Source organism: Leptonychotes weddellii, chromosome 1 (genome assembly GCF_054177405.1).
Source record: "Leptonychotes weddellii isolate Sample4059 chromosome 1, ASM5417740v2, whole genome shotgun sequence".
Taxonomy (NCBI): Eukaryota; Metazoa; Chordata; class Mammalia; order Carnivora; family Phocidae; genus Leptonychotes; species Leptonychotes weddellii.
In genome coordinates this window covers 36,347,653-36,375,038 of record NC_138369.1, presented here as the reverse complement: position 1 = coordinate 36,375,038, position 27,386 = coordinate 36,347,653, and the positions used below count along the sequence as shown (strand labels likewise).

Genomic DNA, 27,386 nt, shown 5'->3' with positions numbered 1-27,386 from the left:
TAAAAGTTTAAACGGCTTACCTGTTTTAACATATATGCTTTAGAAGTGTAGGTCCACTACATATAGCAATTCACCTTTTCTTTTTTAATAGAAGAAAAATAAATCAACATGGGGAATATACCTTCTACTATAACATGAAAATCATGAGTGGTTGATCCTAAGAAATTGTTGGCTGTGCAACGATAATTCCCTCTGTCCCCGTAGGAGACATTCTCTATCTTCAAAGTCTTGCCATAATTTTCTCTTGTTTCTCTTCCTTTTGGTAAGTCGCCACCTATTTTGTTCCAATCAACCTGTGGAGTTGGTCTGCAACACAATAAATGAGTGATAAACATTTTTTAAAGTGCACAATTAAATTGAAAGAGCCTCCCAGGTTACATCCCTTAACATGATGCTTTTATGTACGCACTCAGAGCTCCAGTAAATAAAAATTAGCCTTCTCTGTGCACAGACCTGCACACCACCTTCGATGGTGAATGTCAGATTGGATCAGATCTCCTTTACTGAAAGCTCCTTGAATAGTCTGCTTCTACGGAAATCAAGTTTCTTCTATTAAGAGGGGTGACTACTTATAATAGCTGAATAGGTGTGGCTAGATAAAAAGGTGGATAATTGGACCCGCAGAAATACCATAAGATATTTTTCAAACTTTCAATATTTACAAGATATATTTCAAGTGTGAAATCTCCTTGCAAGTGATTTGAAGTGGCTAATAATAACTGCCCCATTCCCTGTAAGAGTTTGAAAAACAAGATAAAGTAGGACCCAAGAGTAAGCACACATGGCTTTCTCCCTCTGTTAGGGAACACAGAGGGAAGAGGGAATGAACCACATCCCCCTTCTTGAAAAGATGAGATCACCCAATCAAAACAAACAAAAAAAAAGTAAAAACAAAACAAAACTAAAACCAAACTGATAACTTGTCACATATCAAGAGGATAACTTTCTCCACCTTAGGGTGGGAAACAGGAGTGGAGAATCAAGCCAGCTGGGTTTAAGAAAAATCCCAGCTCACAAAAACTAGACGAGTGGAGGATGGGTGCCATCTATGACTCTTGTGATTTAAAAACTATGTGGAGGGGTGTCTGGGTGGCTGAGTCGGTTAAGCAGCTGACTCTTGGTTTCAGCTCAGGTCATGATCTCAGGGTTGTGGGATGGAGTCCCCTGTCCGCAGGGAGTCTGCTTGAGATTCTCTCTCTCTCTCTACCCCTCCCACCACTTGCACTGTCGCTCTTTCTCTCTCTCTAAAATAAATAAAATCTTTTCAAAAAATTATGTGGAAAAAATATATAAATAAATAAATAAATAAAAAGAATTATGTGGAAAGCATTGATGGCTGATTTTAACTGATAATATTTTATTTCTCCTCTCCAGTTGGGCTACATGAATGGAATAAACTTTATTTTGCTATTTTTTGAAAAAGATTTTATTTATTTATTTGAAAGGGAGAGAGAGAGCACAAGGGGGTTAGGGAATGGCAGGCTGAGGGAGGGGCAGAAGCAGGCTCCCCACTGAGCAAGGAGCCAGATGCTGGACTTGATTCCAGGACTCTGGGATCATGACCTGAGCCAAAGGCAGACGTTTAACCAACTGAGCCACCCAGGTGCCCCTATTTTGCTATTTTTAATGATGCTGCTTTTCCTTCCTCACTCTATTTTTATTATTAATAGCTACAAGATATTGATATGTTCTAAAGATGGGCATTAATTATCATCACTTTACCAGTGAGGATTCTGAAGCTCCAAGAAGTTAATTAATTTGCTTAAAGTTACTGGGGTAATAATAAATGACATGTTAGAACTTAAGTCTGTCCAACACTAAACTTGTCCTTTCTACCACTGTGTTCTATTATATTTGTGCTTTTTCCATCCCCTTTTACTTCCTAACTGTATATTCTTGGAATGTGTGCTTGTAGCCAAATTAATTAGCTACTAGTTGATAACTGAACAATTATCTCATATAGTCTCTGTCAATTATCTAAGACTGTATTGATCAGTTAAAATAATTCCATTATTATGCAAAAATATATATTGGAGGTAAAGATGTAGGTCCTTTAATTTATGCACATTTACTCTCTTCCCCTCCTCCATTCAAGGCTCAAGTGCTTACAAGCCGTACAGAGCTGGAACCACTACTTTATATCTGCCCAGGCTGAGAGCACGGGGCATACTTCTGTGGGGAACAGCAGTGATGCTCAGACAGGCAGCTGTGAGAGGGTATTAGCTGCCGGCTTCCTGAGCACACCACCTAACAGGATGCCGAACTCAAGTCTCTTAACTGCTTGCTTTCCAAGCCATCTGTTAAAATGGCAGTTTGCCAAATTACAGGCTGCTCTGGACCTCGGTTCCTCCAAAGCAGTTTTTCCATGAGTCCAGGTTTTAATAGTGCAAGCATCTCACTTTCTGCAGGACTTTTTTTTTTGCTAGTCCTCAAAAACTAGTCTAATCCTCTATACCTATCCCTTAAAAGAAGAGAATAAAAAGATTACCTATAAGTATCAGGTGAACATGAGACCTCATTTATCTAGGGACATATCTATCCCATTCCAAGGATGTCCAGTTATATTCTTCTCAATTTTTTTTCTTCTCTTTTTTTTTTAAATTTAAGGTACTGTTAGTAAATACTAACAGTATTTGAGCAATGAAATTTTGAATGAAAATATACTGCTTAATCCTTTATCCCTTTTACTATACAAACATGCACTATCTCATAATCTTAAATTTTTGTTCAGGTCCTTGTCCAGCCAATTTTTGTTTGTATACTTCCTTATAGTTCCTACATTTTTAGAATGTAGCATCTTGCAACACAATCACACCTAGCTTATGAATTTACAAAACAGAGAGGCAAGAGAGAAGAAACAGTGTGAGCCCAATGATCAACAGAGGGAAGCAACAATATCCCCCTCTAATCCTAAAGCAGCTTTTCCAGGGTGTGAGTGAGTGTGAACTGGCACATGAATGTGTACTTTCCACTCACTGCCTCTTCTTCTGAAGGAGATTCACAGTGTCATTTCTACTATTCAAAATTTCTGCCTTCTTCACAGAATCTGTAGACTTGAAACCCTGTTTAGTTTTTCCTGTTTTAATTAATGGTATCAACATTTTCATTATGACTAACCATTTACAGAAATATCTACTACAGGCCACTTCTTCCGATTCAGAAACAATGCCATGCTTGGTTTCCCCACCCCACCCCGTCCCCGTAGCTGAAGAGAACAGTTCATTTGGTTGAAATATACGGAAATACGTTAAATGTAGAGGTAGTTAAGGGTCTGGAGGCAGAAAGGATGGGGTTCCAGCTCCACTTTTCACTGAGCTTGAAGAAGTGAATTCCAGCCTCTGGGCTTCATTTACCTAACCTGCAAACGGGAATAATGATAGCCCTGAAATGTGGCAAGGATAAAATGAGCTAATGCGTGTAAAGTGTAAAATAGAGTGCCTGACACATAATAAAGAGTACAATGTCCAAGTTATAATGATTTGTTTCTACAGAACATTCATGGTTTAAAAACTTCTCAGAAAACAATTTTTAAAGGACTCTAAAAATTTTACAATACAAAATCTGAAAGAGGACAAGGCAAGATAGATTATCCAACACAAACCCAACATGAGTAGGAGGAAGCCAGTGTAGGTGAAAACTCTTTGACAATCCATCAGGAATCATCCCGTCCCAAGGACACAGATATTTATGTCCATTTTCTTTCTATATATTGCTTAATGACATTGCATTTTCCAAAAAGCACATGAGAGCATTTGAGTTATTTTGAAAATCCGTGCAGTTCCCAGCCAACTCAAGAGGTAAATTATGGCATTTGTGGGAAATAAGAAAAAAGAATTCCTGAAATGTTCACCCTGCCCAAAGAGTCAACCAAGAATAGTGATGAATCCTGAAAGAACTGAGCTGCTACCACTGTAAACATCTATGAATAAGAACAACAGAGCAGGTGGTTACCATCATGATTCAAACTGAACCCGAGGCTTTCACCTTCTCACATAATACAGAGACCAAACTTTTGGAACAGAGGTCATGTCACAAGGCACATCTAACTAGTTACATCAAATACACTATGGCAATCTCAAACACATAAGCTGTAGATCTCTCTTTTTCAAAAGATTTATTTATTTATTATTTGAGAGAGAGTGCACGTGGGGGGGGGGAGGGGCAGAGGGAGAGGGAGAGAGCGAGAATCCCAAGCCAACTCCCTGCTGAGCATGGAGCCCCACTGGGGGCTCAATCTCATGACCCTGAGATCATGACCTGAGCCGAAACCTTGAGTCAGACACTTAACCGACTGAGCTACCCAGGTGCCCGGCAACCTGCATGTCTCTGCTGGATGGAAGAGACATTTGCAAAACTTAGGGGTTGCAAAACCTTTAAAATTGACTCTTTTTCTTCAAAAACCAATTTAAAACTACCCATTCAGAATATATACTGAACTATGAATGACTACAATTTTTAAAATTTCAAATTCTACTTCACTAACCAGGTGCCCAGCCAAAAGAAGGCCTGAGCTTACAAGCTAATTATGTAAACTCAGGGTATTGGGATGGTGGGATGTATTTTCCCATGGTATTCCCAATGGTAGCAATGGACGTGTGGTGGTAAGCATAGAGGGATGGTGGCAGGAAAAAGGCAAACTTCCATGACTCAGAATTAAATAAGATGGTCCCTATTTGCATAGACTCAGGATACTTACTCAACAAATGGAACGATTTTAAGAGATGACCAAGTGAAATTTCCTTAAGGCATTTTTTGGAGGATTTGGAAATGTGCACTGATTTTTCAGATATGAAAATTTGAGTTAATTATATTATCAGGTGAAGCTCTCTAAAATTACATGGTCTGGACCTCCTTGTATGCAAAGGTCAACAGGGTGAAATAATAGATACATCAGGCTCCTTGGAACCTGCAAAGGAATCAGAGCTCATTGCATAACGAGAAGGAATAGGACAAAATGGAATAGCAGAGAGACAAAAACCCAGCAGCAACAGTAAGAGGCTGACAGCTAAGAACCTCGAGCTCTACGGATGGCATCTCCCCACTGACTTAGGTAAGGAGAACGTTGTCATTGTCACCTCCATTCACACTATCACAAACTGACAGAACAATCTAATTATAAATCAATCTCAGTAACAGCCTGAAACCTGTAGAGTGAAGTGCAAATTACTTCCTCCAGAAAGGTAGTAACAGAGTTTTTTTTGAAGAAATAATTTAAAAATGTGTGTCTAGGATTAACTGCTTAACTGAAGCATTATTCTCTACAGAAATGGATGGACAAAGTGATAAACAGAGGTCAAGTTACTCACAGGCCTTCCGCAAAACACTCCAGCAGCAGGGTGTCCCCTTTGAGGATAGTAACTGAAGATTCACTGCCCCGTTCAGTAGGAGGCAACAGCAGTCTGGGTTTCCTTTGCTTGATCAAATTTGCTATAATACAAAAAGTCACAAATTTTTTCCAGACTAAGAGTGTTAAAATCCCATGGCACTAAATCTTTCTTAAAACATCCTTAAACATATATACCTATATGTACCTATGTATATATATACATAGACACATTTTTAATATATCACCATTTAAATAGACTCCATTCTTACCATAAAGCATGGATTGTCCTTCAGACGCATTAACTTAGCGGAGTACCAAGTTTTAAGAAGGTGTGATTGAAACCACATCTTCAAATTCCAGAAGTTCAAGATAATTAGTTTCTTGATGAAAGACCTTAGGAGTTAACTGATAGTCTATGATTTTATATCCTACACTTTAATCATACCTGGGCATGTTTGATGGCTGTGTAAAAATAAAAATATTTTTATTTAATTTAATGTACCTAAGTATTTGATAAGATTCTTGTTATAATACAGCTCCCTAGGCCTTGCTCCTAGAAATTCTGATTCAGGAAGTCTGTGGTGGACCCCATGCATCTATGAAGTTATCAACCTCTTTTTTTTTTTTTTTTTAAGATTTTATTTATTTATTTGAGAGGGAGAGACTGAGAGAGAGAGCACATGAGAGGGGGGAGGGTCGGGAGAGTCAGAGGGAGAAGCAGACTCCCTGCCGAGCAGGGAGCCCGATGCGGGACTCGATCCAGGGACTCCAGGATCATGACCTGAGCCGAAGGCAGTCGCTTAACCAACTGAGCCACCCAGGCGCCCTATCAAGCTCTTTAAGATGACTCTGTTTACAGTCTCAGCCCCTCAAAGAGAAACACGGTTGTAGGGAAGGATTAGCAAGCACTCTCACTAAATACATATGGAACCGTTCCATTTGTTACTTCTCAAGAGTACTTTTCAAATACAATGGCAAATGAGGACTTCCATTTTCAATGTAAATTTTAACAGCATTTCCAAATGTTTATAGAAATTGTTTTTTTTTTTCCCATCCAATGTCACTGTGATTTGACATGACATGGGAAGTATCAACAGCTGACATTCAGAGTAGAGAAATGAAGGGCACTGGTACCAATGTTTACGTGCGACAGTTCCTTGCAAGTATTTATGGAAAAATAATTGTTGAACACACATTTCATGCAATTATTTTTCACTGAGTGCTATAAAGATACAATATACATGACTGGGTTATTGACCTCAATGATCATGAAGGTGGGGATGTATGCTAATCAGTCCACTGTCAAACTGAGGGTGCACCAAAAAGAGCCCTCATCCAGCCCTTGTGATGTTGCCAGTGTATCAGATATCTAGGCTAAGACACTGGTTCCAATGGTATAAAGAACCTGTGTTGCATTCAAGTAAAGGATTCTTCTCGTTGTGGAAAACTAGCTTACTATAGAGGCGCCTGGGTGGCTCAGTTGGTTAAGCGACTGCCTTCGGCTCAGGTCATGATCCTGGAGTCCCGGGATCGAGTCCCGCATCGGGCTCCCTGCTCGGCAGGGAGTCTGCTTCTCCCTCTGACCCTCCCCCATCTCATGCTCTCTCTCTCTCTCTCACATTCTCTCTCTCAAATAAATAAATAAATAAAATCTTTAAAAAAAAAAACTAGCTTACTATAGAATTCAGATTTACTCAGACATCTTCCAAAAAACACTAGCTCTATTAGATGTTCTGTGGGGGGTAAAAATGAAATATTTCACAGACAAATGAGTCTGCAAAATGTTGCAGACTGTATTCTTTCTCAGAGTTACAATAGACAGTCCCATGTTAAGTATTCTGAGAAGTCTTACTAGAAAAATAACCATTTAACTTTCTTAAATCTAGTGTCTCTCTACTTCTGTTGATACTCAACCATTTCTTTTTCCTTTACGCATGTAACAGCTACCAACCAAAATGTCACTCAACCATGGCAGACATTTTAGGAGACGCAAAATAATTACTCCATTAAAAAATATGCATATATATATGTGTGTGAGTGTATGTGTTTTTGTCTATATGAATTGTATTACATATATACTTTTACAAAGTGATGAATTTATAAATATCACTCCTTCACACATATTTAAGGAAGGAGGGGGTAATAGAAACCTCTATGCTCAGGCGTTTTCCTTTATAAAAATATTAGTATTTTAATATACTCATGAAGATATTAAAGGAAAAATTTAAATTCTGAGATGACAATGAGCTACAAAAGGTAAAAATAAATGCCAACATTCTTCATGTGATCGACTTACCCTTGGAACCAATTTCTGTGGATGAACTTGAGTCATTAGCATGCCTTACTGAAATAAAAAAAAATGAAAGAAAAAACTCACAAACATAATGGTAGATGCTGATATCAATAATGAATGAAAAGTCATAGTCTTCTCTTAGAAAGATTACAAAATGAGATACAACCATGCTTCACTAGAACATCATCTTTGGGGATATATTGGAAAAAAAATATTATAATGAGTTTAATCTTAAACTACCACAGCTGAATCCAGGTCGAGTGGACACAAATTACAGCTCCGTTGAAGAGAATTGGGGCTGCCAAAAGGTATGCTATAGTGAAGGCCTGGCATACTGTATCTACACAGAAGATGGAAAAAACCATGAACCAAATCAGACAATGGAATGGTAATGCCAACTTGCGACTCTACCAGAGCCAAATATTCAGTCAGTGAACTGTCAGGGATTATTTTTTGGTTCTTTCTCCCACTAATGACTTTTTCCCATTTGGGAACCCAGACTGGCATCTGCAGAATCAAGTAGGGAAGAGAAGCAACCCACATAACTTTGCCAATTTGGGAAGGACAACAAAGCTTGATGTGATAAAAATTATAATATTCATTCTTTTTATTTTTGACTCTTGTTTTCTCTCACATTTGCAGCCTGCTGGTTACTCAAGATCACAATGCATCAAAGCCTGAGACTTGCTTCAGAAACCCTGGAATATTGCTGTGTATTTCACCCACTGCAAAGGACCAGATCCTGCAGATGTCAAATGAAATATACTTGTACTGTGAATTGAGATTTGATTTTCTGGCTCTGAGAGACAGAGCTACTGTAGGTCTGCAGCTGCAGATGTCTCTTTCATCTGGATGAAGTCTCCAGAGTTGAGCTAAACAATGGCGGAAAATATCAACCCAGCTTTAACTGGCTTCAGCCAGAATGAAATTACAGGCACATTTGTATTCAGCATTCACGATGGAACGATAAATTATTTGGACTTACAACTGTTAACTGTTAGTTTCATTGGCATTTTCTGCACAATAGTCCTCAATCTCGGGAATGCGGCAAAGCAACAGTAATCATTCCGGCTGTCTTTTTCTTCCACATTTGCAAAGTACAGATCTCCCTTTTGACTCATGTATACTCTTTCATCTTGTTCAATGTGTTCTAATTCTGGAAAGAAACACCTTGTCATTAATAGGGGCAACTGTCCTTTATAGTGCCTCATCCCCCTTCTTCATTTTCCTTTCTTTCCTATTATTTCATTTTGTTTTCTTTTCATGCTTGTTCTTCCTATTCCTTGTAAGTCTCGTCTTACAAAAAGAACAATAAGTGAGAAGTAAAAAAACAAACAAACAAACAAAAAACAACCCTCTGGGAGCATGCTTTCGACCATTAACCAAAGAAGCCCCTTGGTGGACAACCAGTCTGTAGATTCCACCTCTTTTCCATCTAAGCCTCTACTTCTCTACTGGCTTATCTGAAAACTGGTTCAATTGGTCCAATCAAACAGATCTCCCCAAAAGTTGTGTCTGAGAGAGATATTAATCTGTCTTTCCTGGATGCAGTCTGGAATGTTCCAGGGTGATTGGAGTCTGGAATGTTTGGCTGCAGCCAAGAATAGTTTCTCTCACTTTCTTCTGAGGACTATATAAATATTGTCATTTTTCTCTCGGGACCACAATGAGAAAACATTTAGGGCACATTGTGAAGGCACATGCCAGAAGGATTTTACAAGAAGCTGTAATTTCAAGTCGAGTGTTAATACAATTTTTTTTTGGCAAATTAAACACAAAGGTTGGGTGCCTGGGTGGCTCAGTTGGTTGAGCAACTGCCTTCGGCTCAGGTCATGATCCTGGAGTCCCAGGATCGAGTCCCACATGGGGCTCCCTGCTCAGCAGGGAGTCTGCTTCTCCCTCTGACCCTCCCCCCTCTCGTGCTCTCTCTCTCTCATTCTCTCTCTCTCTCTCAAATAAATAAATAAAATCTTTAAAAAAAAAAACAACACAAAGGTTAAGACTAATTTCTCTGTGGGTCACTGTCTATAGTGGTAGAACATTATTAAAATAGAAATCTAACACTAGCAACACAGACCCAAGCATCCTCAACTTTAACATGGATAATATTCCAAAGGTAAGTAAGTTGTTTGGAATACAGAAAGTATTTTCTTCATAGACATACTTTACCATATCAATAGCTTCTACTCTCTCAGATATGATAAAACCAAGAGAAATATTTAGGGGCTTTCTAGTGTTTTCACATATATCCTTAATAGAATAGTTAAAACTTGGAACACACTATATAGATGGATATAATTTTTTGAAAATCTATTTCATTCCATAATGATAATGTTTTTTCCTTTTTTTCCCCCATGTTGATAATCTTAGATTATTTTTTAATCTTTGTTTCCCTATGTTATTTGACATGATGCATGAAATTAAAATCCTATGGATGGTACAGAATGTTACTTACCAATATTCATCCAATAAATGTGTAGCGGTGGAAGGCCTCTGGGAGGGTTGCATGGGAGGACGATTGGATCTCCCTCCTCCACTTCAAGAGGGTCAATTTTTTCTTTTGGGAATTTTGGTACATCTTGTAAAAAAAAAATCATTTAAGACATTATGTTAAAATTAACTTTTAATGTTATAAGAAATATATTAAAACCTTCTTTTTAAAAAATAGAGTATTTTTAACAAACTCAATGCCCCAAATCTTGGTTCTCCTATCTCCCCTGCAGAAGAAAATACTGTTAAGAATCTGGGGTGCAACCTTATATTAACTTTAAAAATGCTCCTACATTTTACAAGTGTAGACAACAAATATTTTTGCTATGTGACATCAATTGGCAACAATATGCTTGTGCATATTTCTCTGCACAGAGATACAAGTTGTGAGTCACAGGATTCACTGAGTTTAAATTCTGATAGATATCGTACTTTTTTTCTTCAAACACTGTGATTTATTTTCTAGGCAAGTACATATTCTCTGTCTCTGGCTTTATGGTGAAGCCCTTGAATGTGATGGGCAAATATTCTATTCAAAGTATAACCAAACTAAATTAAAAATTCAAAGACCACATGGGAAAAATGGTACGAATAACAATGAAAAGACAAACATGACCACTTTAAGTTGCTAAGAGAACCTTCCACGTTGGAATCACTCCCAGAAAATGAAATTTCAAATGAAATGGAACTGATGTAGGAAAGGAGACTTCGCAATAATTTAACATATTGTTTCTTTCCCATGCTGGAGGCACTTTCCTAAAAGAGCAACACAATTACAATGGGAATAAAAGTCACAACTATGCAGAATTGGAAATCCAGCATGAATGTGTGATTATTTTTATGAAATTATTTATAAGGTAGTTTTAAGAATACTCAAAATGTATTCTGCTTGAACACTATATTGATACCTTTAGATTTTATGAGGGGCTTTGAATGATAGAATTACTCAGGCTGTTATGGAAGATAAGGACCTTAAGGTATTTATAACATTGTTGGCTTGATGGAATTTATCAGGGGGTATTCCATCTCTGTATTTCATTCTTAAATGGTGGTTCACAAAAGATTATCATTATTCTTGGAAGTCTAAAGATATACTCATTTATTATAAAATTCTTCTTGAGAAGCTTTGTGCATTTCCTACGTATTTGTTCTCTTGCCCTCAACCCTGACCCCAACTCCTGAGTGGTTGAAGGAATTTGCTGACATTTCTCTTATCAGTGCACCAGCTAGTTACAATGAATTGCTTTTTGTCTAAATTCAAGGACCCTTCAAGGCATAGCACTTCAGGGGCAGTGGGCTATATACAGTGCCTTTGCCAATTTGGAAGGCAAGCTTCAATCATGTGACAATCCTCGATTCCCTCTTGGTCAACCCATTGTAGCAGATTTCTCTTGGCAAGGCTGGAAACATGTTTGAAATGGCAACTATCTTGGAATCCTTTTTTTGCTTTGGTAGCATGAAATTTCCACCAGAAGACAGGAAGGCATGTTTGGGACATTCACAATGGTAAGATCTTGTAAATAAAATATCAATGCCACCTATTTGGTAATGCCTTAGCTTTGACTGAAAGCAAATGCTATACAAATCATTTTGTAGAAAGTATACCTTATGCAAGTAATGTGTAGAAACTTACAAAACTATTATATGCCCAAAGCTCCAAATTCACATCACTTGCTTAGCATAACTTGCTGTAACTGAAGCCCTGTGTTCTTTGGTATTGAATTTAACAGTGCTATCAGATAGCTATTGAATCTGTTTATACTCAGATACAGGGGCAATAGAGGAAGAGAAACATAGACAATGGAAAGAGCCTGTAATCCTGTTTCATAACAAGCAAACTCTACAATGCTTTACAGGAATACACAGTTCCCTGGGTGATATCTATTGTAAAGTAGCTAATTAATAAGATATATAAAGCTTTAATTGCAGAGCTCCCCTTAGGAGTATTCAGAAAATTCTAATGATTCAAACTGCCAATTAAGCACTAGCATCCATGCATTAATTAAATCTAGATTATAAAATTCTAATTCCAAAGATGTAAATATGTAATTCAACTGGCTTCCAAGGCATCAATAATAAAAATAAAGAAAATAAAATTTATAAGTCTATCAAACACTTTATCACATACCATAAATCTTCACAACAGTTTTTGACCAAAGATGAAATTAATATCAGGAAACAAGGAGAGAATATTTATATATTTAATCATTTAAGGTCTGAGAATAGATAATATAAAAGACATGAATTTGTCAGTATTTTTTTTTATGGTCTTCTTCTTCGACTCTGAAACTATTTAGTAAGTATGAGTCCATGCTAGAAAGTGAACATTTTAATGGCCACAGATAAATGTGGAATTTAATTACTGTAACTCAACAGCAGGCATGAATTTTATCTTAATTCAAATAAAGAAATGACTCCATTTAAAAATAACTCCAATGACTTTGGTTAATTGTATTTTTCTGGTGATAAACATTAGCATTGTTGAGTTTGGACAGATGCGATACTTTTAAAAGTGAATTGTAAACAATCATTTTTCTTTTGTGTAAAGCAACTATGTTGCTTTAGCTTGCCAACATTTTTTAAAATGAGTTCCCCATCAACAGCAAAAACACAATCACTTAATTATGTTTCACTAACACTGGACTTGACCATGGAATGGCCTTTCTATAAAGGAATCAGAATCTACTTGTACATCAGCATCTACCTAAGCAGAAGTTTAAGAATGTCTGAAAATCCCATAATAACCAAGTCTACATGAAGTCAGTTTCCTTTATATATAATGTCCCTACCAGTCTATCTGCATCAGGAAGTCAAGCAGTTGATAGCACCCATCTTTGTTTACTGTTCTCCAATAGGTTCGCACAGTTATTATTCAGTGTTGCAGACAAATTTCTAGTAACAACTCCAATGGTACAGTTTCCTAAAAACCCAGCCAGAATCTAGCATGAAGAACTCTTCTAGAAACTAGATAGGTGGACAGCAGTCTTCTTACTGGAACTATCAATATAAAGCAAACCAGCAAATACAAAATTTCTAGGACCTCTACAAGTTCAGATGGTGATGATGAGTTTTGAAACTCATCATTTCAATTCTTTCAACCTAAGATACTGAAAAAGTAGCATCTTTGTACTTGAAATGCAGATGACTTCTAAAAAATATATTTTGTGTTTATAGTATATTATGTATAAACTGGGTTCTGGCCCAGGCACTCAAACTAACTAGCCATGTAGCTTCAGACCAGTATTTTTACCCTTCTGTGCCCCCATTTATTTTTCTCTGGGATCCTAGAGTCCTTTGAAATCACCTCTCTACTAGACTAGAAGTTTCTTAAGGGCAAGGATATTATAAAATTTAAGTTGTACAGTCTCACCATGCCAACATGCTTAATAGTAAAAATAATGAGATAGCATCAGGATAATTTAACTTAATACAAATTGTGCTAACTAAGCCACTTAAATGAAAAAGGTACAAGCGACTTAACCACTATGAAGTTATGTAACTAGAGATAATCTTTCTCTTATACTCAAGAAATCACATCAAGTCTTCTTACACTCCTATCTCTCCATGAGTCTGACACTTGACTGCCAAGGTATTTCCAACAAAAAAGTATAACTTATTTCAGCTCATCTAGAGGATGTGTTACCTGAATGATCAAAGTGTAGGCAGCACTGTACGGCACCGGGGTTATACACATAAACTAGAGCCAGCTGCTTGGGGCTGATTCCTGGCTTCCTCACTTACTATGTGATCTGACCTGTTACTTAATGTGCTTCCGTTTCCTCACTCAACCTGCAATGACACCTCATTTATTGATTTGTGTCAACGTTTAAATAAACCATTTTATATAAATCAATTAAATAGCACGGGGCACTTGAAAATCACTCAATATATGTTGGCTATTATTCAAGTATTTTCACTTCGTACAGTACACCCTGCCATACTGTATGAAATGAGATGGGCAAAGGGACATAGAACTTTTCTTCTGTTGCGCCTTCCGATTTTCCCTATAGCCTACGTTGTAACAACTTCTGTAATTTTATGCAAATATTTGCAATTAGCTTTTACAGAGGAGGTAGGGAGGGGGCCAGAGGGAAGAAAGAGTATGTATTTCATGTAGAACCTATGGTTTAAAGATACTCCTCCCCACTACTGGGCAAACCTTCCTATGGCCATAGAACTTTATCTATCTTGACTTATCTCTCTATTTACAGGACTGGACTGGCGAGCTTTTTGAGTTTCTTACATTTCCATTGAATGTGTTTGGCAAATTGCTTACAGTCTGACATCATTATCATGAATGCATGCCACTGAGCTCACATGCTGTATCAACCCTAAGTCTAGTTTCCATCTGTAGAGAAATTTAATTGATTCCCACTTTCTATAGAGTACCCCATTAATCCATTTAGGACTACAGAGAAATAACACTGCCTTTCAGTCTATGAGCTCGTAATGAATTCATGCTAAGGAAGTACACCCAAACCAGCCCATTTCATTCTAGTCATTCACACAATCTGATAGATGAGAGGAAAATCCTTGATCTTAATTAAAACCTGTAAAACTCAAAGTTGCACTCTCAACTTAACAAATTGATCTTCTTTAGTTGGTTTGCATACATCAGTAAAAGAAATTAGCATATGCTACCAGACCCTGCTTTTGCTACCCTACCCCTCCCAAATCTGAGCAGTAAATAGCCAAAGTATGTCTTAAGGGAATTGTCCTGAGGAATCTGAGGAAGCTATACAAATGTAGAACCCAGCAGACCAGAAATTCTAATTGGTTTCCATTAAAACAGTATATAGTGGATTGCATCTTTAAGCCTGCCATTTCCTAGATTATTTTAATAGTGTGTGGAAATTGCTTTAGTACTCTTATTCATTCTTTTATTCTTCAGCCTATGAAACAATAAATCAGAAACTGATAATATGCATTCAAGCAGCATCTGGAAGCATGCAAAGGAAGAACAGCATAGCATGACATCTTTACCATTTTTAAGTATCCCAGTTAGTACACATGACAACCAAAAGACTCCCAAATAGTATATAACTAAATGCTTCAAAAACTCCAGAGAATTTACATGTGGATTTCCTAACAGCACTATTTGTAATAGCCAAAATTTGGAAACAATCTAAATGGATATCAACTGGGGAAGGGATAAACAAATAGTGGTGCATCCGTACAATGTAATGTTATTTAGCCAGAAGAAGGAGCAAACTACTAATATATGCTAAAATGCGAATAAATCACAAAACACACTAGGTGGAAGGAACTAGATGGAAAAAATCATGTATGGTATGATTCCATTTATGTGAAATGTTCAGAAAAAAAATTTACTGAGGCAGAAAGCAGATTAGTGACTGCCTAGAGTTAGGGGTAGGAAGAGAGAGTATCTACAAATGGGCATAAGGAATCTTTGGGGAATGATGAAAATGTTCTAGTACTAGATTATGATGATGATTGTACTAAAATTTTATTTTAAAAACTCACTGATTTTGCATTCAAAACTGATAAAATTTGTGATATATAAATGATGCCTCAGAAAGTTGTTTTAAAAAATCAGAAAGTGGGAGCACCTGGGTGGCTCAGTTGGTTAAGCATCTGCTTTCGGCTTGGGTCATGATTTCAGGGTCCTGGGATTAGGCCCCATATCCGGCTCCCTGCTCAGCGGGGAGTTTGCTTCTCCCTCTCCCTCTGCTGCTCCCCATACTTGTGCTCTCTTGCTCACACACACACTCTCTCTCTCAAATAAATAAATAAAATCTTTGAAAAAATCAGAAAGGGGGTGCCTGGGTGGCTCAGTTGGTTAGGCATCTGTCTTTGGCTCAGGTCATGATCTCAGGGTCCTGGGATCAAGCCCCCCTTGGGCTCCCTGCTCAGCGGGGAGTCTGCTTCTCCCTCTCCCTCTGCCCTTCCCCTCCTCTGTCTCTCTGTTTCTCAAATAAATAAATACAATCTTTAAAAAAATAAAAATAAATTTTAAAAAATCAGAAGAATCATTAGAGGCTGAGACAGAGGAGGGATGCTAACTGGAAAAGGCTGATCTGTGCTCTGAATGACAGGCAGTACTGAACAGCCCAAATGGAATCATTTATATCATTTTAACTGCGCTGGTGGTTGTCAAAATGAAGGCTAGAAATAACCTTACCTTCTCCCCAAACTCACTCACCACATTCATAGGATAGAAATTTCTTGAGGACAGTCTTTGTTTTGTTCACTGCTATCTCTCAAATTCCTAGAAAAGTGACTGGCACATGAGGGGAGCTTAATAAAGATTTGTTGAATAATTCACTGACTAACTCTCCAAGCCATATTGTGGAAAATCCATTTAGTTAAATGATTTTTTTCCATGTTTGAAAACAGTGCGTTGTGTTTGTTTGGTTGGTTTTTCTTTTACTCTTTCATTCCCTAGCAAACTCAACTGCAGTGTTACTGAAAGCAGAAAACTTAACATTGGGTATAAAGGTTTCTGTTTGTAGAAAGTAATAACGGGATTTTCAGTTACTGTCCTCATGTGAAAACTTAGGTAGCTAAAGCCTTTAAGGTTAGTCTAATGAAAACTTTAAGAAATCAGATGAAACTCTAAAATTCGAATCCCGTTTCTATCGATATAGTTATAGAATTGATTCTCTACAGCTTAAGAAAAGAATCAATTGATAAAGGTTGTAGGAAGCTTTAAATGGTCTCTGATTTATAAACCCCTAGGAATTGGGGTAGCGGTCCTACTCAACATAGAAATGATTGCAGAACGCTGTTAGACGATGAAGTAATTTCCGGAGAGACTGGAAATGATGCATAAGAAACCTAATTTATTTTGCTCTTTTCAACAGCAGCAGAAAAACAGGGTAATTACCCACTACATGGCTCACATGCGACTCTCATCTCTTCATTTCAATGCTAGCAGATTCAGGCCAGAATTATCCTCACACTGTTCACCCCTTCACTTGGTCTGCTTAGATAATGAGAGAAAATATTTTTTAAAACCCTTTAATTGCTGAATCTTATACTAACATGTACCATTTGCTTCTCTGCAATAGATCTAGCTACTGCCTTTTCCTTTGTGTCTCCATGGCAACCATCAGAGTTCAGGTTAGGGATCACGCTAATGCCTTGCCTCCTACGACAGATTTTTAATACCTCTCTCTTGCACACGTATCTTATTTCAGTTATTTCAGGTAATTAGATAGGTAGATTATATGGTTATAGTTAGACTCCAATATGTAGTTTTATAATATAAACTATAATATGACTACAGTTATATACCTAGAGACAATGTATCTGTCTAGTTTTATGACCATGATCACAAATATCATGGTAATACTCTCTGATCCAGAATTCATGAACATCTCCTATTGAATGTCACTTCAAACCTAAACTCCTGAGGCCAGTTTTCAAGTTTACTGTCAGTACTTTGTCCATTACTATGCTATCATATCTTACTTAATAACCCAGTATATCTAATTCAGACAAATAAGCATGCTACTGATTAACTATGCATATACAAAAATTCCATTTATATAGAAAAAAAATGAAACAAAGAAATACAACACTCTTTTATCCACCACCCAACATACAAAAAATACCTTTACCTTCCTGTCTGCTGCAGAATCCATCCCCTCCCCCATTCCCTTTGAGGTAACTATTATCCTGAGTCTTTTTTTCACCATTCTCTTGTTTTTCATTACAGTTTTGCCACATACAACCATACCCCTAAATAATATTTTATCTTTACATATTTTGAACTTATATTAATAAAATCATATTGTGGGGCGCCTGGGTGGCTCAGTTGGTTAAGCGACTGCCTTCAGCTCAGGTCATGATCCTGGAGTCCTGGGATCGAGTCCCACATCGGGCTCCCTGCTCAGCGGGGGGTCTGCTTCTCCCTCTGACCCTCTTCCCGCTCGTGCTCTCTGTCTCTCATTCTCTCTCAAATAAATAAATAAAAATCTTTAAAAAAAAATCATATTGTATGTATTCTTCCAAGATGCACTTTTATTGTGCAACATATTCCTAAGATTCATCAATTTTCACTGCTGAGTAGTATTTTTTGTATGACTATACCACAATAGATTTATTCATTCTTATCATCGGTAGACTCATGTTTTTTCCAATGTATTTTTAATTCAAGCAATGGTACCACAAATAGGCCCAATGGACATGGATGACACACACATGTGTGACGAAGGAAATGGAATAGCGAGGTTACAGGTGAGAGCATCTTCAATTAAGGAGTCAAGGACAAGTATTTTCCACAGACCAGGTAGAAAAGTATACCTGCAACAGTGGTAGATACATATTATAGTAGCTGCATGTTCCCACCTCAAATTGTTACTCTCAGACTTCGTAATATTTCCCAATTCTGTGGGAACAAATGCTTTTATTATTTGGGTTATGGTTAATCTATTTCTGATTACTAACGATGTTGAGCACATTCTCATTGGCCATTCCAGTCTGAGGTACAAGTCTATGTCTTTGGCCACTTCACTTCTTTTTCCTTATAAAATTATTTTTTATAATTTTCTTTTAAAATTATTTATAAATACATAACATTATTTTTAGTTATAGTCATTGGCAATGATTTTTTTTCCCCTGGGTTGTGGCTTATCATTTCACTTTCTTCCTGAGGTCTTCTGATTTTAAAAAGGGGTTCTAAAAATCAAATGTAGTCAAATAATCCTTAGTGATTTCCTTAACAGAACTTCAATGTGTCTTATTTAAGAAAACTTCCCTACCCTGAAATCATAAATACACTCTCCGAATCATTTTTTTCATTTTTAAAAATATTTTTTTCCCTTTCGAAGTTTAGGCTTTAATCTACCTGTAATGGATTTTTTATATAATGTGAGGTAAGACTCCAAATAAATGTATCTCTACATGGACAATCAGTCGTTCCACCCCATTAAGTTAGGAGGGAAGGAAGGAGGGGAGGGAGGGAGGGAGGAAGGAAGGAAGGAAGGAAGGTGAGGGAGGGAGGGAGGGAAGGAAGGAATCCACGCTAGTGTTTTCATAGTGCTTTCACATGTACAAGGGTTTGTTTCTGGGTTCTCTATGCTGTTCCATCTATCTAATCCCATTCACAGCCATACTGGCTTAATCACTAAAGTTTTACATTGAGCCTTGTTATCAAATAAGGCCAAGTCCTTTTGACTTGTTCTTATTCTTCAAGAGTTTCTACCAAATTCTGCCCTTTTCTCCTCAAATATATTGTGAATCACTTGGTCACATTCCACAAACATGTCAAAACCAAACTAGAGATTTGGATTTCAATTATTCTATATATCAAATCACGGAGAGTTGACATTTTAGCTTTACTGAGTCTTCAAATCCATGAAAAAGGTATATTTTTTCTATGTATCTGGATCTTTTAAAAATATTTTTCAATAATTGTGCATACTTTTCAACTATAAAGGTTTCACACCCCCTTGTTGGATTTATTTATTTTTTTAGATATTTATTTATTTCAGAGAGAGAGCATGAGCAGGGGGGTAGGGGCAGAGGGAGAAGCAGACTCCCTGCTTATCAGGGAAGCCCGATGCCAATGCGGGGCTCCATCTCAGGACTCTGAGATCATGACCTGAGCCGAAGGCAGACACTTAACGACTGAGCCACCCAGGCACCCCTGCTTGTTGGATTTATGTTCTGCTTCTGTATTATTTTATCCCTTCAATCTCTTTTGAGTTTATTATGTTACCTTAAATTAGCTCATGCATTTTCATCTTAAAATTATGCTACCTAAAAAGCTTAGATTATTAATTTTCATATCTTCTTATTTTCTAATGTATGTTTCTAAGATGAAAAGCATCCCTCTAAATAATGCTTTAGCTAAAGCATGCTTTGTTATGTAGAATTTCTACTACTGTCACTTCAAACTATGTTCTATTTTCTTTTGCCATTTCCTATTTGACCTATGAGTTACTTAGACTTCCATTTATTAATTTTCAAAGATATAAGACTTCTCTAATTTTGTTTTTATTATTGATTTCCAACTTAATTGCATTTTGGTCATATTTACTTCATAGCTAATATGTCATCAAATTTTGAAAAAAATGCATTCTGTAGTTTTAGGTACAATGTTCTCTATGTGTTCATTAGATGGACCTTATATTTGGGTTCTTTAAATCTTCCGCAGGCTTACTGATGTTTTCTCTGCTTGAGCTACCAAAAAATAAAATACATATGTTAATACCTCTCATTATTATGATAGATGTGCCCATTTCCAATTGTAATCTATTTTTGTTTCATATATTTTAACATTATATATGCCTAGAGAATTAATCTTCAGGAAGCCTTTTAAAAATAAATTCTGTTTTGACTGATAATTCAGCCATTCCTACTTTGTTTTGAATAGCATTTTTCTGGAACATTTTTTCTATTTTTTAGTTTCAGCAATTCTGTACCCTTATGACTTAGATGTGTTATGCAGTAAACAATTTTTATCTTTCTTAAAAACAACAACAAAAACTTGAAGCATTTAATCTATTTACTTTCATCTGCAATTAATCATATATTTGGATTTATTTGCGTAGTTTTTTCTTTTTCACATATTTCTTACCTTTTTCTTTTTCTCCCTCAAACATAGGCTCTTAATCATTCATATTTTACTCTATACTTTTAATGTAATTGCTTTATAAATCTTAAGATGCATACTTTACTTGTAAGACTCTAAATCTGATTTATCTTCTCTCCTCTAGAATTATACAAGGACTTTAGAATAATTTAAATCCAGTCGCCTGTCCCAATTTTTAGGATAAGGCACACATGTTTTTCAGTATTTGTTTTTCTGAGGATTGTATACATTCTCACCCGCCCCCTCTGCCCCCAAGATAAAGTGTCCACATCCTGGAAGGTCTATGACTCTGAAACTATTCAGTATCTACAAGTCTGCAAGAAGAAATTGCCAAATGGAAGCTGTCGGAAGTTTTCTACATAAGAATTTACTTTGCAAAGATTTCAGTTAGAACCATATAATGTTGGATACCTGAAGATTAGGGAAAACAAGAGACCAAAAGTGGAAGCTGGTCACCAGTGATCCCATGCTGCACAGGCAAAAATATGGTAATGAGGAAGTCACTTAATCTTCATCATAGTTACTGATAAGTATCACCCTTAACAGTAAAGGAGTTTACCGTTTTCCATGATTATTATTTATGGAAAACATTAATATATACTGATTGCTCGTTCTCCTCCCCTAATGGGCACTCATATTACTGAAGTTAAGTAGGGCCATGGGATATGCCATAGCCCTAACAAACTACAAGAAGTTGCCTGCAGAATTTCTTGTTGGAAGTAATTTTTCATGCTCTCTGCCCCAGACTCTTTGACCAAAGTGGCATTAAGTTTTCTTTTTTTTTTTTTTAAGATTTTTTATTTATTCATTTGTCAGAGAGAGAGAGAGAGAGCACAGCAGAGGGAGAAGCAGGCTCCCTGCTGAGCATGGAGCCCGATGCGGGACTCGATCCCAGGACCCTGGGATCATGACCTGAGCCGAAGGCAGACGCTTAACCGACTGAGCCACCCAGGTGTCCCGGCATTAAGTTTTCACATGGTACAGCCACAGAATGATGCCATCTCTATCAGCTTGGACCTCCAAGAGGCTTCATGGAGAACAAATGCCCTGAAGAGCTACAAGGCCCACAGCCAACTGCATAATCAGGGAATAAACACAGGGGCCTGGAGAGTACTTGTTACTGCAGTATCATTAAGCCACATCCAACCAATGTATTTAACTTAATTCTCATCCTATGAGGCAAAGCAGACACTATTTTTTCCCCCATGTTAGATATAAGAATACTGAAACACAGCAAATTTATATTGCTTTCAAAGATCATCCACTTTCGGGGCACCTGGGTGGCTCAATTCAGTGTCCAACTCTTGGTTTTGGCTCAGGTCATAATCTCAGTGTCATGAGATGGAACCCCAAGTTGGGTTCCACACTCAGTGTGGAGTCTGCTTGAGATTCTCTCCCTCCGCCCCTCCCCCCACTCATTCTTGCTCCCTCTCTCTCTCTAAAACAAATAAATAAATCTTAAAAAAAAAAAAAAGATCATCCACTTTTAAGTATCAAGACCTAGAGGATAGTTTCACTTAGAAATGAAATATAGGTTTCATTGGGGGGTGGGAGTATGGGGTAACTGGGTGATGGGCATTAAGGAGGGCACATGATGTAATGAGCCCTGGGTATTATATAAGACTGATGAATTACTGAACTCTACCTCTGAAACTAATAATACCCTATATGTTAATCAATTGGATTTAAATTAACAAAAGGAAAAAAAAGAAATATAGGGCATATATAAGCTGGTAATTAAATTAAGAATGTGTCATTATTTTACTCAACACTAAAACATTTGTAAAGTGAAATCTCCATTGTAACACTTACTTGGAACTATAAATTCTATTTCTTCTGACATAGCAACTCCCAGTTTATTAGAAGCAAAGCAGCGGTATTTCCCTTGAAAGTGAGATATGTGCCCCTCATTTGGGATCTTAAAGGTTCCTGAGTTGTTGGATACAATGATCCGAGAGTCAGAGAGATCAAAAGGCTTGTCATCCTTAGTCCACATAAATCTGTAAGATAAAACTAAAGTAAACAATCCTGAAAAGTCAAAACATACTTCCTAATTTTAAAGTGGTAATAAACAAATGCACAGAAATGACAAAATGAAAACATTTTATGGTAAAAAAAATATTTTTAATGGACTATGTAACAGAATACAAAAAAAGTCTCAGAAGAATCTGAGAAATCTTGTAAGTGGCTATAGACTGAATGTTTATGTCTCCCCCAAATTCATATGTTGAAGCCTAATCCCTAATGTAGGAGTGTCTGGAGGTAGAGGATTGGGGAGGTGATCAGGTCATGAGGGTGGAGTTCTCATGAATGGGATTTGCATCCTTATGAAGGAGGCCCCAGAGAGCATTTTTGCTCTCTTCTGCCATGTGAAGTTACAGCAAGAAAACAGCTGTCTATGAACCAGAAAGCAGGTCCTCATCAGGCACCAAATCAGGGAAGGCCTTGATCTTGGTCTGCCCAGCCTCCAGAACCATGTGACAAATGTACATTTGTTGTTTATGGCACCCAGTCTGTGGCATTTTTATTATAGCACGCTGAAGCAAGACCAAGCCATAAAAAAGCTCTAACAACTGAGAAAACAGAAATTCAAGATAGGTTTTGTTCTGTTCTTTTTAAAGTTATTTTTTAATTTTTTCAATTAGAAAGGTATTTTACTAATACTTGAAGACTACTAAATCTAAAAACATATAAAATGGCATCACGTGTGTGTGTGAAGCGCTCACTCAAAATTTAAAAAAACAAACAAGTACTATTGAATGTGGTCACATTTCCTATCTAGATTTTTAGACATATTAGTAACATATTTGAGACCACAAAAAATATAAAATTTTGCAAACTAAGTTTTTCCAATTATTACAATGCTACTAAAGCCAGTTTCTATGACAACTTTATCTTCTGTCATATGATTACTATTTAAGTTACTTAATGATTTGCATTTTTCCCCTTTTACAAACAAATTGTGGTAAACAACCTTAACATAATTTATTTTTTGGCACTTATCCAAATATTTCATTAGACCAATCTCTTCAAAGTAAGAATGATAGACCAATAACAAGAAAATTTTTATAGAAACTGTTGATAAATGTTGCAGAATTGTATTCCAGAAAAAAATATACATAGTTAAATTCCCACCCCAGTGTGTAGTTTCTGTGGATGAGGCTATAAAAAGCCTTTTAGGGGCGCCTGGATGGCTCAGTCATTAAGCGTCTGCCTTCAGCTCAGGTCATGATCCCAGGGTCCTGGGATTGAGCCCCGCATCGGGCTCCCTGCTCCGCAGGAGGCCTGCTTCTCCCTCTCCCACTCCCCCTGCTTGTGTTCCCTCTCTCGCTGTCTCTCTCTCTGTCAAATAAATAAATAAAATCTTTAAAAAAAAAAAAAAGCCTTTTAAAAAAATCTTATCAATCTCATAATGAATTCCCAATTTGATTTTATTCAGTATTTCATATATGAATTATCCATGCAAATTGTGGAATGTTTCAGGACACCATTTTCTTACACTAAACTATCTTTATTCTTTCACCAGGAATAACAAACCTTCATGGGACACATGTTTTTGTTAGGAGCAGGCCTGCCTTCTCCCCCAACCCCAGTTCTTTTACGTCTTCTCTCTCTGTTTTATGTTTTATTGGCTTTACTTACAAAGAACACAAAGAATCTATTCTTTTAAATTCCACTATGTTGAATGGGATCACTTCACCTATACAGAATTAAACATTTCCACTTGGAAATGTGTTACGTCTTTTCATTCATTCAAATCTTCTTTCCTGATCCTAGGTAGAATTTTATAGACACTGCCCCCAATTTAAATCCCACATAGTTCTTGTTACATAGTATTTGATATTGTTTTTGTTTATGTTATTACCACTAATGGTTAAGACTGCTGGATTTTTTTTCCTTTTGCTATTGTGATGGGATATTTTTTCCTTCTTGTTTCCCAATTATTTTCTAACTGCCTTGTATGGACATCAATTAAGCTTTTTAAAATTTATTTTTAATTTTTAAATCATTTTATAATTGACCACTTCAGTGTAACCCTTTGTATTTATAAAAGCTTGTTTTTGTCTAGCGAATAGATAGAATAACAAATTATATAATAATAATAATATTAATCATATTGTCTCATATGTATAGATTTTATTTTTTTGCATAATTATATTAGACATGGCTCTAGGAAAATAAGTAATAATGATACCAAACATTCTATTTTTATTTCTGAATTTATTGTAAATGCTAGTAGTATTTCATAATTAAATTATACTGGTTATAGACATAATAGATAAATTTGATCATTAATCATCTCTGGTGATTGTAGGGTTTTATCTTTTGATACAATAATTCAGTTCATTACTATTAATATATATCATAATACTGATTGATCCATATTGATCCAGCCACAATGACTGACTAAATTCTTCTTCATATAATTCTATCCATATTTACATATACTAATTGAATATATTCCATTTGGTAAAATATAGATAATAATGATAATTCAACATGTCAATGATTAAGAATGATTTTTAAAACATCAACTTTTCAGGCAATAATAATGTTAGTCACAATACAATTTCAAATAATTAATTTTCCTTAAATATGTATCTTTAGTGGATATAAATGAATTAAGCAAATCAGTACAAGTATGTAGCTTTGTTGCCCATCTTCAAATCACCTACATTAAAATCTAGAATTCTCTCTACAACTTCTCCTTCCTCATTCCCAACACACACACACATTTCTTTCTCCCTTCCAAAGTATAGGAGGTATTTTGAAAAAACTTCATCACTGATTATGATCACCTACAGTAACAATTATTTAATTAAGAAAACACTAGATAACAATATACCATGCAGATAGCATTCAGGATGATTAAATATTTCTATGATAACTTAAAAAATATCAAGTAACAACCTACTCGCTGAATAAGATATGTGTCACTTTAAAAAAAAAGATATGTTACATTTAAAGACATGCAATAATAATTATATATAGAATGTCATTTATCAATATATTAACTTTCAGCTTAACCAATGCTACCTTTAGAATAAAGAATCTTCTGGGCTTTGACTACCTTGTTCACTTGTAAGGAATTACTGAATATTTCCATGGTGCCAAAACCTACGCTAAGTATTTAACATAAGGCAATTTATTTATGGTAAAAATAATTTCAACTTCCAGGAGAACATATGTAAAATAACCAAACTTTATTTTCATAAAAATAGCTATTATTCTTTTGGCAACTCTTATCTTTAATCATATGTAGATTTATAGTCCAACAACCTTATAATGGTCAGAGTACAAAGAAATTTAAAAAAAAAGATTATATACATATAAACAATTACTTCATTTGCAAGAATACTCACGTTGGTTCTGGATTTCCTTTAGCTTCACATTCAATTTGAAAATATTCATCAAAGGGAAAGGCAACTTGCACTTTTGACTGTTTTATGATTGTTGGAACCTGTTGAACTAAATATCAAAATATGTATTTAAAGAACGTGGTCCTCAAATACTAGGTCGGGTGAATTTAGCTATAACAGAAACACTTGAAACATGCTTTCTATATTGATAAGTAAGAGAACTATAAAAGTAAGAGAACTATTAAAAAAAAGTGAAAATTACAGAACAAATCTGACTTCCTCTTTGAAAAATATATTTTATTAATTGTTTTAGGTTTGCCCTTGGGTCATTTTTTTTTTTTTTAATTCCAGTGTAGTCAACACAGCATGATATCAGTTTCAGGTGTACAATACAGTGATTCAACAACTGTATGCATTACTCAGTGTTCATCGTGATAAGTATACTCTTAATCCCCTTCATCTATTTTACCCATCCCCTCACCCATTGCCCATCTGGTAACCATCCGTTTGTTCTCTATGGTTAAGAGTCTGTTTTTTGGTCTGTTTCTTTTTTCCTTGTATGTTTGTTTTCCTTCTTAAATTCCACATATGAGTGAAATCATATGGCATTTGTTTTTCTGTGACTGACTTCTTTCACTTAGCCTATATCCTCTAGATTCATCCATGTCACTGCAAATGGCAAGGTTTCATTCTTTTTTTGGCTGAATAATATTCCGTTGTATATATATACCTCTTCTTCATTCACCTATCAATGGACACTTGGGGGGCTTCCATAATCTGGCTACTTAAATAATGCTGAAATAAACACAGGGGTGCGTATATCTTTGCAAATTAGTGTTTTTGTATTCTTTGGGTAAATACCCAATGGTGGAGTTGCTGGATGATATGGTAATTCTATTTTTAACTTTTTTGAGGTATCTCCATACTGTTTTCCACAGCAGCTGCACAAGGTTGCATTCCCACCAACAGTGTATGGGCGTTCTTTTTTCTCCACATCAAACACTTGTTGTTTCTTGTGTTTTGGAGTTTAGCCATTCTGACGGGTATGAGGTGATATCTCATTGTGGTTTTAATTTGCTGATGATTAATGATGTTGAGCATCTTTTCGTGTGTCTGTTGCCATCTGTAAGTCTTTGGAGAAATGTCTGTTCATGTCTTCTGCCCATTTTTAATTGGATTATGAAAAATGTACTTAATTTTAAAGAATATACTTCACTGATAACATTTCATGTTACCAAAGATGTTCATTTTATTTAAACCTAGAATAAAGGAACCACTTAGAGCAGAATAAAAATTGCCATATCATTACAACTTTAAAATCTCTATTTTTAAATTATTGACATTTAGTCTGTTGAT

The 27,386-nt window shown here is 36.2% G+C and overlaps 1 protein-coding gene across 1 annotated transcript in view; it reads right to left on the bottom strand.

Annotated features, from left to right (window-relative positions):
• CHL1 (cell adhesion molecule L1 like) overlaps nt 1-27,386 on the bottom strand; it is a 92,180-nt gene that overhangs the window by 45,714 nt on the left and 19,080 nt on the right. The window contains exons 2-8 of the mRNA XM_081805844.1: nt 26,034-26,139; nt 22,483-22,670; nt 10,075-10,197; nt 8,605-8,775; nt 7,623-7,670; nt 5,307-5,427; nt 122-306 (exon numbers count right to left, since the gene is read on the bottom strand). Of these exons, the coding sequence (XP_081661970.1) occupies nt 122-306; nt 5,307-5,427; nt 7,623-7,670; nt 8,605-8,775; nt 10,075-10,197; nt 22,483-22,670; nt 26,034-26,139 (942 nt within the window). The remainder of the gene's footprint in view (nt 1-121; nt 307-5,306; nt 5,428-7,622; nt 7,671-8,604; nt 8,776-10,074; nt 10,198-22,482; nt 22,671-26,033; nt 26,140-27,386) is intronic.